Genomic DNA, 13,204 nt, shown 5'->3' on the forward strand with positions numbered 1-13,204 from the left:
GACTAAGCATCTACTATACCAAAGACCTTGTTAGGCAGTTTACATAAGCTATCCCACTGAACCTGATGATAGTCTTATGAAGGAGCTAATTTTATCCTCATTTGCCATACTAAAAAGAAAAAGTTTCAGAGATATAAAGTAACCTGTCCAACAACACGTAGCAAGAAAGAAATGGCAGTCAGAATCTGAATGTAGTTCTGATTAATTCCAAAGACCGTGCCCTTTTAATGAACCTCTAAGAGGGAAACTGAAAACAAAACAAAACACCAAAAAATATAGAGTTAATTTATAAAGCACAAAAATAAAGAAAAATATAACATAAGGCAATGATTTTTAAAATTTTATTTATTGTGCTCATCCTTAAGACAATGATTTTTTTTTTTTTTTTTTTTTTTGAGATGGAGTCTTGTTCTATCGCTCAGGCTAGAGTGCAGTGGCATGATCTTGGCTTACTGCAACCTCCACCTCTCAGGTTCAAACAATTCTCCTGCCTCAGGCTCCCGAGTAGCTGGGATTACAGGCGCGTGCCACCATGCACGGCTAATTTTTGTATTTTTTAGTAGAGACAGGGTTTCGCCATGTTGGCTAGGCTGGTCTTGAACTCCTGACCTCAGGTGATCCGTCCGCCTCAGCCTCCCAAAGTGCTGGGATTACAGGCGTGAGCCACTGTGACCAGCCAAGACAATGATTTTTAATGGGAATAAAAAGAATAAGAGGAACATGTAGCCATATTTAAGGCTATTGCTTTCATTCTGGAGGTTCTTGCAAATTGACTCTGAGTTCTGCATATTCTGAGGGGAGGAGGCAGGGCCAACATTGTCGACAAGTCTCCCTTTTGCTTGCTGCCTTTCCACAAAGCTAGCAGAGCCAGAAGAGAACTGGCCTTAGAAACAACCGAAACCACAATAGTAGGTCAATTTTCTCTTAAATTTCGAATCCACAAACAGAAAGAACTTATTCAACTTCTATGCCAGTAAGTAATTCCTTGGTCTAATTAAAAAAAAAAAAATCTACGAAAAACTTCTCACTTCCTATACTAGCCACAACACAGTTACTCAATAAAAAGCACTTAGCAATATGTTGAATTTATTCACCAATCATTCACAAAACACCTTTCATGGTCAAGGTACTTGCTAAAGCCTGAATGAACACTGCTAGGGCTGTTATACCCTCTCATTACAAATACAAATTATCTGAAATTGTATTACAATGTTGACTTACAGGGGAATGTCTGCAATATTTGACAATAAAAATAACCAAAAGGTGAATTTTTGACATAATCAGATTTACCACTTATGACAGACAGATGGAGATGTGGAGCATCTCAAAATCTTCATTCTATTAAGAAGAATTGGGAGAAAGAGAAGAAAGGAGAAAGGGATATTTAATAGGGGCCTATTATCTGTTTGGGCACTATGTAATATCCTGGGGATACAAAAACAAAAAGATGAGGGCACAGTTCTCTAGGAGTTCAGAGTCTAGTAGAAAAGACAAGATGTTTGGTCATTCATCCATCCATCCACTCACCCATCTATACCTTCCTTCATTTTTCCAACCAGCAACTATTTACTGAGAACCTATGATGTGTTGTCAAGTACTATGCTGGGTACTGAGGATATAACAATAAACCAGAAGGATGTAGTCCTTGCCCTCATGAACTTAAGAGTCTAGTGGGGAAGTCAGGCCAGGAAACAGGCAACTATAATAAAATGTAGTAAGTACTACGAAAGGAGAAGGACAGGGCATTCTAATGGCATAGAATAAGTAGGCCATTGGTGCTGATGGTGGTGATAGGGTGGGGGCTGTCCTGGTAAAAAGAATGCTTCTCACAGAAAGACATATCTGGATTGGAACTTGAGGGATAAAACGAAGTTAGAAAGACAAGCAAGGAGAAGAGAAACAGAAGGGAGAAGTTTTTTGTGGTAAGAAAGAACAATATGTAGCAATATCCAGAGACAAGTCAGGGCATGCCAGAGGGGCTAAAAAGAAATTTTACAGATGCATCATACAGTGGTAGCCAGCCTCCAAAATGGCACCCAATGGTTGTTTTCTGTTATTCATATCTTTATGTCGTTCCTTCTCATACTAATATCCTATTGGTTACAAAGGTCAGTCCCAAAATGACAATGTCTGACTTCCAAGTCTAGGGGAAAAAAAAAAAAAAAAACATGGCAGCTTCTGCTTTGCTTTCTCTTAGATCACTTTCTCTGGAGGATGGCAGCCACCATGCTGTAGGGACACTCGAGCAGCCCTCTATATAGGAAAATGTGGAAAATCTGCCAACGGCCAGTGTCAACTTGCCAACCATGCAAATGGGCCACCTTGAAAAATGAATTTCTCAATCCTATTCATAACTTTAGATGACTATAGCCTTGGCTGACATCTTGACTTTAATCCTATAAGAGACTGTGTTGTAGGTATGAGCTGACAGATGATATAACCAAAAAAGAGAGGGGAAAAAAAAAAGAAAAAAGAGACTGTGATGATCTGAATATTTATTTCCCACCCCCAAAGTTCATATGTTGAAATTCTAACCCCAATGGACAGAATTAGGAGGTGGGGGCTTTGGGGAGGTGACTAGGTCATGAGTGAGGAGCCCTCATGAATGAGATTAGTTCCCTTATAAAAGAGGCCAGAGAGCCAGGTGTGGTGGTTCACACCCATAATCCTAATACTTTGGGAGGTTGAGGTGGGAGGATTACTTGAGCCCCAAAGTTAGAGACCAGCCTGAACAACATAGTGGGACCCTGCCTCTACAAAAAAAATTTTTTTTTAATTAACAGGGCATGTTGGTTTGCACCTATAGTCCCAGCTACTCAGGAGGCTGAGGTGGGAGGATTGCTTAAACTTGGGAGGTTCAAGGCTGCAATGAGCCATGATCGTGCCAGCTTGTCTCAAAAAAAGAAAAAAAGGCCAGAGAAAGCTTCTTTGTCCCTTCTGTCATGTGAGGCCACTGCTAGAAAGCACCACCTATAAATGAGTAAATGGCCCTCACCAGATGCCAAAATTGTTGGCACCTTGATCTTGGACTTCTCAGCCTCCAGAACTGTGAGAAATAAATTTCTGTTGTTTATAAGCTACCCAGTTAATAGTATTTGTTAGTAACAGCCTGAAGAGACTAAGACAGCGACCTCAAGCCAGAACCACTCAGCTAAACTACTCTCAAATCCCTAATCCCTAGAAACTGTGAGATAATAAATGTTTACTGTTTTTTTTGTGTGTGTGTCTTTTTGAGACAGAGTCTCGGTCTGTCGCCCAGGCTGGAGTGCAGCAGTGTGATCTCGGCTCACTGCAACCTCTGCCTCCCGGGTTCAAGCGATTCTCCTGCCTCAGCCTCCCGAGTAGCTGGGATTACAGGCATGTGCCATCAAGCCCAGCTAATTTTTTGTATTTTTAGTAGAGATGGGGTTTCACCATGTTAGCCAGGATGGTCTCGATCTCCTGACCTCGTGATTCGCCCGCCTCGGCCTCCCAAAGTGTTGGGATTATAAGCGTGAGCCACCGCACCTGGCCTTGTTTTAAGTCACTACGTTTGGGGTGATCTGTTACACAGCAATATATAACTAATATACACAGCATTTAAGATGAGAGGAAGGTGACTGAGGTAAGAAGTTAAAAAGACAGGGCCAGATCAAGTAAAAATTTTAATGAAATGATATTAGCCTTTATCATGAAAACAATGGAAGTCACTGGAGGTTTTAAAAGAGGGAAATGACAGTCAGAGCTACATTTAGCAAGAATATCTGGCTACATTGTTCTTGTTTGGGAACTAAACAGAAGAAAGATAAAACCAAAACCAAAAAGCTTAGTTAGTGTACTGAATGTGAACCTACTATGTCTCTAAGATTCCCTCAACCTCCACCAACTTTCTCTTTAACATATACTGAGTCACCCTTCTACCTGTGAACTTGGATAAAATGTCATACTGCTTTCTGAACAGTTGCCAAGCAGTTGGAGGAAGTCAGTGGGAAACAAAAAATTAGGGTGAAGCCGTGTCTGAACAACCTGCTGTGTGTCTTGCCATGACCAGCAAGGTAAGGTGCTATATCCTACTTTTCCCTCCTTGATTTTCCTTTATCCTTTACCCTTGCCACTTTGGGCTGGAAGTCACTAAAAAAATGTCAGCACTTTAATTCTTGCCTCAGGCTCTATATCCTACAGCTGTTAATGCCTACTGCAGTAGTCACTGCCCACAGTTACCTATTTAGAGGTAGAAATGTGGTTAATCTAAATTAAGATGAGCTGTAAGTGTAAAATACACACTGGATTTTGAAGACTAGTATTTAAAAGAAAATTTTAAACACGCCGCTTTTTATGTTGATTACATGTTGAATTGATATTTTGAATATATTGTTTAAATAAAATACATTATTAATTTCACTTGATTCTTTTTTTCTTTTCTTTTTTTTTTTTTTTTTTTTTTTTGCGACAAGGTCTCACTCTGTCATCCAGCCTGGAGTGTAGTGGCGCAATCTCGGCTCACTGCAACCTCTGCCTCCTGGGTTCAAGTGATTCTCAGGTCTCAGCTTCCCAAGTAGCAGGGATTACAGGTGTGCACCACCCCACCCGGCTAATTTTTGTATTTTTAGTAGAGACGGGGTTTGGCCATGTTGGCCAGGCTGGTCTTGAACTCCCGGCTTCAAGTGATTCGTCTGCCTTGGCCTCCCAAAGTGCTGGGATTACAGGTGTGAGCCACTGCACCATCTCACTTGCTTCTTTTTATTTTTTTTAATGTAGCTACTAGAAAATTTAAAATAACATAATATTTCTATTGGACAGCACTGTTCTAGAGGACCTAGAATAAGACAGTACACAAGTTAAGCAAGAAAAGGGCAATTAGTTATTGCAATGGAGATGTAGAAAAGAAGACTGGAAAAGAATTTAAGGACAAACCATTGCCAGATAGAAATGACTGGCTGTGGAAGAGGGGAGGAATGAAAGATGACGCCCAGCTTTGTGGATGGGGCAACTCATTGAGATGAGAACTTCAAAAGAAGAACATGTTGGAAGGTAGGATTAATTACCTTGAGGCATTCTGTTGTGAATTTCAGGTGCCTGCGCATCACTCTAGTGAAGCTATGCAGTGGCCATATTTCAGCGTGCTATTCGCAAGCACAGGAGAGAGAACTAGGCAGGAGATGAAGACGTGTTATTAACAGATGCCATGTGAGCCCATGAAATTGCTAAGAAAGAGTGTGCAGAGTGAGAAAAGTGGAAGACACAAACAAACACATTATCATTCTAGATTGTGATAGGTGTTATACAGAAAATAAAGCAGAATCACAAGACAGTGATAGATAGGGCTGAGGGGTTAGTTAAGTTTGGGGATAAATGAGATGGGAGTAAGGAAGTATACTGGACAAACAAAGCATTCTTGTGGAGGAAACGTCAAGTGCAAATGCAGAGAGTTATAAATAGCCTGACAGGTTTACGGAAGGAGCAGGAGTGCGGTACTATTGGAATATATAATAGAGTAGAAGGAATGGAGCAGGAGAAACTGCATGGGCACAGAGTGGGCAGATCATGCAAGGCTCTGCATTTTAAGCTGTGGATCTTGGACTTTATGCCATAGGTGAAGAGGAGCCCTGAGAAGTTTTAGTAGAGGAGTGACATGACTTCATTTGATTTTTACAACTTTCATCAAGATACATGTTCCTAACTACAAGGAGCCCCACCTACTTGGTTCTGACATATCACTGGGTTCCATGAAGCACAATTTTAAAAACACTATATTAAATGACTTCTCTAGGCCTTTAAACCTAAACAGTCTATGGTTAAAAGATCAGTGAGAGAAATATAAAATTGTACTTGTGCCAGGTTCACAAGTCTCTCTTTCTTCTCTGTCCCAATCCTCCCCTCATTCACACTCAGATAACTGTGTGCATGGCAAGCCTGAATGTTAGGAATATGAGGCCATACCAAGGAATCAATGTCACATATTCAGACAAAATACATGGGAAGGAGGAAGTAAATACCCTCTTGAGGGCTGTCATTGAACCATCCAAACTTAAAAGAAACAATACAAGTCACAGCCTGATTATTCTGCAGTGGCCTCATCCAGGCCCTTTCGCCATCCTCTGTCTACCTGCTCACTGGCTCTTAATGATTCCATTGCCCACTCACCCTCCCTTCATAGGCACACAGGTCCAGAAAAGAAGGAAACCCCCAAAGAAGTTAGCTACGACAACAAAGGAGAAGAAAATTAGCTAATGGCTGAAATAGAGTTTAACATTATCTGTTTATTTCAACTTTACTTCATCAAAGCACTTACCATTTTTTCCCATTTATTTATTCTTATACCCATTTAAACATATAATTATTTAATTTAATTTAATTTGTGGCCAGAAGAAGTGACTTGTGGAGATATACACTCCCTGCCCTCAGTTCAGAGCCTTTTGCCATCACACTACTTTCATTCCATCATGGGTTTTCTAAGATGAAACGTTTCATAACACTAAGAGAGAGAAACATTTGTTTTTAGTAGGAAAAGGTTTGTTTTTAAAATAAATGGTGTTCAGGAATAGCTTTCACCAGTGTTCACAGTCCTTATGATATAATAGCAGGTCCTATGGTGAGAAAAATTTGCAAACACTTTGTAAAAACACTGAGAAATGACTGTGTCTCAACAGCCAAATGGGTTTCTGAACAAAAACTAAATTAAATCCATTATGAAAAGCTTTTCAATGGACTACATCTAAATCCCAGGGATTTCTTAATCTTTCTAGACTTTAATATAATGCAACTAATACTACCTAGATTTAGAATATTAGGATATCTGAAAGTAAATCTCTAAATCTTAAAATTGTCTACTAGATTAACTACAAATACTATACACATATAATCACATGAAAGGCAACAGTGCAAGTGAAAGAATGCTGGACTTGGGAGCATAAAGACTTGTTTCTGCTATGTTTTCTACTCATTGTATGAATTGCAGAAGCTTACTTAAACTTTGTGTCAATAAAATGCGTCAATAAAATGTCATTAAAATGAGGTTACCAGTAACTAATAAATAATTTAAATTCCCTATATAGGTTCACCAACCACCCTAGATGCGTTTGGTAATCTATGGCAGAGACTGTGAGTTGCCTATCCAAGAATCCATCTATTCTCTTTTTCCTAAGTAAAACAACCTAGATTTTTTTTTAAGCTGAACCCATATCTGCCTAGAATAAAGGCTGTATTTCCCAAAGTCCTTTGCAGCTAGGAGTAGCCATCTGACTATGTTCTGATCTTTTCTTTCTTTGTGGTTTTTGTTTTTTTTTTTTTTTTTTGAGACAGAATTTCGCTCTTGTTGCCCAGGCTGGAGTGCAACAGCGCAGTCTCAGCTCACCACAACCTCCGCCTCCAGGGTTCAAGCGATTCTCCAGCCACAGCCTGCAGAGTAGCTGGGATTATGGGCATGTGCCACCATGCCCAGCTAATTTTTTTTTTTTTTGTATTTTTAGTAGAGACGGGGTTTCTCCATGTTGGTCATGCTGGTCTTGAACTCCTGACCTCAGGTGATCCGCCCGCCTCGGCCTCCCAAAGTGCTGGGATTACAGGTGTGAGCCACAGTGCCTGGCCTTGTTCTGATCTTTCCACTATTTTTGGCTTTCCTGTCACTCTTCCTTTCCAAGGCATACCTCTGTACCTGTGTTCCTGACCCCATCGAGTCCTGTTTCCTTCACCAGTTCCTTCTTCCACCTGTCCCATCAGCTATTTCTTCTCTGTAGTATCTTTAATTGCTCTCTCGCTGCTAGCACTTCCTCTCAGCCCAGATCCTTAAGCAACACACCTGTTTTAAGTAATCAGCCCCTCTTATCTCCCCTTTCTTATCAAACTTCTACAGCCCATAGTTTATATACCCACGTTCCACTTTCTCATAGGCTTAGTGTCTCAATCTGTTCCTTTTCTCCTTTGCTCTACTGAAACTAATCTGAAAAATCACTCAATGTCCTCTAAGGGCCAAACCCCATGGCCTCTTTTCAGTCTTTACCCCATTTGACAGCCTTACAGGTATATAGCATGATTAACCACCCTTTCTCCCCAAAAGCCTTCTTCCCTCCGCCTTTTGTAACATCTTCCCTAGGTTCTTCTAATGCCTCTCTGACCAATCCTTCTCAGGTTCTTTTGCACCCTTATCCTTTTTCATTCACTCCAATCATCACTCCCTAGGATACCAGCCCAGATTCCCTCTTGTCTCAGCAAATACACAATCCAAGGTAGTTTAGTCTCTCTCAGAGCATCAACTACTTTTAAACGTTTATTTGGCTTTCTGATTACAAAAGTATTCATGCTCACTGTAACAACTTTAAAATAATTTTTTAAAAGAATTTACTTTGTGCCTGGTCTAGGTTAGGAATTCTCATGTGTACTATTTATTTAAGTTTCACCATAATCCTATGAGATAAACATCTCCTATTCCTTCTGCTACAGTGCTCCTTCCCCTTCTTTAAACCAGGCTAATTACTTCAGGCCAGGTCATGGCTCAAGAGTCTTTTCCTTCCCTGACCTTCTTTCCAGATTAGGACATCATATTACTCTCTGAGCACCCTGTTCTTTCCTTCCATAATATGTATCACAATTGGTATTTGATATGGTCTGGCTCTGTGTCCTCACCCAAATCTCATCTCGAATTGTAATCCCCACATGTCAAGGGAGGGACCTGGTGGGAGGTGACTGGGTCATGGGGACTGTTTCCCCATGCTGTTCTCATGATAGTGAGGGAGTTCTCACGAGAGATGATGGTTTAAGTGTGGCACTTCCTTGCTCTTTCTCTTCTTCTCTCTCCTGCCACCATGTAAAATGTGCCTTGCTTCCTCTTTGCCTTCTGCCATAATTGTAAGTTTCCTGAGGCCTCCCCAGCCGTGCAGAACTGCAAGTCAATGTTAAACCTCTTTCCTTTATAAATTATCCAGTCTCAGGTAGTATCTTTATATCAGTGTGAAAATGGACTAATACAGTATTTATACACCTTTTGTTTACCATGTTTGCCTCCAGGCTCGATAATGGCTCAAACAGTCTTGCTGAAGGATCCTTTGAAATTAAAATTTCCCAAAGGAGGAACAGAATCATTGTTGTATAAAAGTGAAATGATCAACCCTGGTAAAGAGACAAGAAGTAGAGACCTGGAGAATATTTCCATGTTGCTTAATCTATTGTCTAGGTTCCAGGATAGAGCTATTATGAATTATTCACAAAAAGGCAGTATGTATAGTCAAATGGTTAAGAAAACAGCCTTTGGAGTGAGTGACCTGGGTTCAAGTTCCAGCTCTGCCACTGATTTATCGTAGGACTATGGGCAAGGATTCTTCATTGTAAAATGAAGACAAAAGTTAGCATTAAATGAGAATAATTCATTGTAACATACATAGCAGCTTAATGCCTGACACCTAATAAGTGTTCAACAAATGTTAACTATACATACTCTACTCTTTAAAAGAATCCTAACGAAGACTACAAGTGGCTTTCTATATTGGTTCCAATATATTTGAAATTATAACCAGAAGATGTTCTTTAAAATTGCTAATATAATCAATATACAAAATCAATTGTATTTCTATAAATGAACAATGAAAAAATGAAAATAAAATTAAGAAAACAATTTCATTTACAATAGCATCAAAAAGAATAAAATATTTAGAAATATATTTAGCAAATATGCAAGACTAGTACATTGAAAACTATAAAGTATTGTTGAAAGAAATTAAAGAAATCCTAAATAAATGGAAAGACATTCTGTGTTCGTGGATTAAAAGATTTAATATGTTAAGGTGACGATACTTCTCAAAGCAATCCATAGATTCAATGCAATCCTTTTCAAAATCCCAACACACTTATTTGTAGAAAATTGACAACCTGATCCTAAAATTCATATGGAAAGAACCCAGAATAGCCAAAACAATCCCCCATCCCCAAAAGAGTTAGAAGAATCACATTTCCTGATTTTAAAACTTATGACAGACCACAGTAATCAAGATAGCGTAACACTGGCATAAGGGTAGACATATAAACCAACAGAATAAAATTGAGAGTACAGAAATAAACCCATACATCTATGGTCAACTGATTTTTGACAAGGCTGCCAAGACAATTCAAAGGGGAAAATGTGCCTGGGACAACTGGATGTCCAATACAAAAGAATGAATTTAGACTCTTACCTCACACCATATATAAAAAGTAACTAAAAATGGATCAAAGACCTAAACATAACAGCCAAAACTATAATACTTTTAGAAGAAAATAGAGGTGTATGTTATAACCTTAGATTAGGCAACAATTTCTTAGCAATGAAACCTAAATCAGCAAGACTTGGTGGCTCATGCCTATAATACCTGCACTTTGGAAGGCCAAGGAGGGAGGATTGCTTGAGCTCAGGAGTTCGAGACCAGAGTGGGCACCATAGTGAGACTCCATCTCCACTAAAATTAGAAAAAAAAATTAGCTGGACTTTGGTGGTGTGCACCTGTCATCCCAGCTACTCAGCTGGTTAAGGTGGGAGAATTGCTTAAGCCTGGGACACAGAGGCTGCAGTGAGCTATCATTGCACTCCAGCCTGGGTGATAGAGTGAAACCCTGTCCAAAGAGAGGAGAGGGGAGGGAAGGGGAGGGGAAGGGAGGGGAGAAGAAGGAAAGAAAAGAAAAGAAAAAAGAAAAGAAGAGAAGAGAAGAGAAGAAAAGGAAAACCTAAATCACAAGCAACCAAAGAAAAAATAAATTGGACTTCATCAAAATTTAAAACTTTTGTGCTTCAAAGGACATTATCAAGAAAGCAAAAAGACAACCCACAAAAGGAGAGACAATATTTCCCCACAAAATTAAATCATATATCTGATAGGGGTCTGGTATTATATACATATGTATATCTTAAAACTCAACAATTTTTAAAAATCCAATTAAACAATGGGCATATAAACAAAAACCAACTCAATTTAAAAAGCGACAAAGAATCTGGATAAGATGTTTTCCAAATAAAACCCTGTAAATCCCCAATAAGCATATGAAAAGACACTCAATGTTATTAGCCATCAGGTAAATGCAAATGAAAACCACAACTGATATACCCACAAGGATGGCTATAATCAAAAATGTCTGATAATGACAATGGGTGTTGATGAGGATGTTGAGAAATTAGAACCATTTCATACTGCTAGTGGGAATGTAAAATGGTACAGTTTCTATGGAAAACAGTCTGGCAGATCCTCAAAAAGTTAAAGACAGAATTTCCATATGACCCAGCAATTCTACTCCTAGTTATATACTCAAGGGATCTGAAAACATATGTCCATACAAGAACATGTATATAAATGTGTATAGCAGCATTATTCACAGCAGCCAAAAGACTAAAATGGCCCAAATATCCATCAACTGATGAATGGATAAGTAAAATACTGTATATTCATACAATGGAACATTATTCAGCCATAAATAGAAATGAAGTACTGATATATGCTATAACACAGATGAACCTTGAGAAAATTATATGAAGTAAAAGAAGCCAGACACAAAAGGCCACATATTGTATGATTCCATTTACATGAAATGTCCAGAATACACAAATCCATAAAGACATAAAGCAGATTAGTGGTGGCCAGGGGATGGGGAGAGAAGGGATTGGGAAGTGACTGCTTATGGATACAGAGTTTCTTTTTAGGGTGATAAAAAATGTTAGTGGTGATGGATGCACAACCTTCTGAATACACTAAAGACCACTTAATTGTACACCTTAAAATGGTGAATTTATGGCATATTAACTATATCTCAATTTTTAAAATTCCAAAATAAGCTGCTAATATAAATCCATTCCTTTAGCACACTAGCCCATTTTCTTTCCTCAGCAGACTTAGAGAACAAGTACTCTTCATTTACCATAGCATGATTTTGTGAGTCTTTAATATCTTCAAACAGTAGTAGACCCAGTTAGGTAACCTTACTTGATACAGAAGTAGAATAGACAAATTTGCATCTTATCTGGCACAGTTCCAAAACAGAGGATGCATTCATTACTGACAGCACAGCTAGGGCAATAGAAGAATCACACATTTGAAAAGTGAAAGCTTCCGCCCAGAGCAAGTCAATAAAAAAACAAAACCCCAAACTACTAACTCTTCATCCCTGAGCCTGCCTGGCATGCATGGGATCTCATTCTGCCAAAAACCAAATTCAAAACAAATATCAAGATTCTAGGGAGGGCAAAGTTCAAACAAGCAAAAGCATTTCTAGTTGTTACTGCAGATAAGGGATAAACTGATGTGTTTCATTCTGGGCTTGTTATTATCAAATTGACCCTGGCCAGCAGAGGATAAAATTAGGATGGTTTCACTCCAGGTAAAAAGGTAGAGCTCAGTTCCAGAGTGGCCCCCACTTGAAATACTTTCTACTTCAATTAATTCTGTCAGAAAAGAGGCAAATTCAGAAATCGCTTCAGGTTAGAGCCCTAGCCCTTTTCAGTGTTGTAAAATTCATACTGGCAAGAGGCTGAGGTAGGAAATATTACTGTCATCACTGAGGCTTTCAGTGCTTATTGTCAATCGTTATGAAACGATCTTGTCTGATTCATACCTCTAAACAATCAGAAGAAATCAAAGTAACAATGTAAGAGTTTCAGGAACAAATACAAAACTTGCCTGATGGTTGTAGCTTTGAGTTGTGCAATTCTAGGAACGTACCATGATCTCTGGCTTCTATCCAGAATGCTAAATAGACAATCTATCTGAGGAAGGGCCTGATCCCTCATACCTGGCCTGGGCAGGTCTGTGACTACATGTGTATCACTCGCTTTGAACCTGATACCCTATAAGACAAGGGAAGAAAATCTGGAAACTGGCAAAACAGTTAAAAAAAAAAATTGGACAGTCATTGTAGGGCTCCTGCCAACTTCTGGTTTCTTGCCATAGAGAGTAATGATTCCTGCCAGTCACTTAGAAAAAGAATAGCTTCTAGAAAAGCTAAATTGCTATGACCTGAAAGCAGCAACTCTGCATCAGCACATAAAAACTTACAGGAAGTTGGAAGTCTGAAAAATCAGATTCATATTCAGAAATTTAATCTCTCCTCCAATACTGAAGCTATAATGAAAAATAAGCTCCTGCAAAAACACATATTAATCATTTTATTGGTTCTGTTGTTAAAAAAAAAAAACAAACCATAACACCCAGCTAGTGTTACATTCTCAGTGCAAATGATATAAGGTTTTGTGATGGCAAAACCTTCAAATTATTTT

At 39.0% G+C, this 13,204-nt stretch overlaps 1 protein-coding gene across 6 annotated transcripts in view; it reads right to left on the reverse strand.

The window, feature by feature from the left end:
• BTBD9 (BTB domain containing 9) overlaps positions 1–13,204 on the reverse strand; it is a 483,830-nt gene that overhangs the window by 224,747 nt on the left and 245,879 nt on the right. Inside the window, exon 5 of one of the 6 annotated variants that reach the window (XM_055113569.2) lies at positions 10,317–10,403. The exons of the other annotated variants lie outside the window; for them this stretch is intronic. Coding sequence (XP_054969544.1) covers positions 10,317–10,403 — 87 coding nt within the window. The remainder of the gene's footprint in view (positions 1–10,316; positions 10,404–13,204) is intronic. 6 annotated transcript variants of the gene reach the window in all.

Source organism: Pan paniscus, chromosome 5 (genome assembly GCF_029289425.2).
Source record: "Pan paniscus chromosome 5, NHGRI_mPanPan1-v2.0_pri, whole genome shotgun sequence".
Classification (NCBI taxonomy): Eukaryota; Metazoa; Chordata; class Mammalia; order Primates; family Hominidae; genus Pan; species Pan paniscus.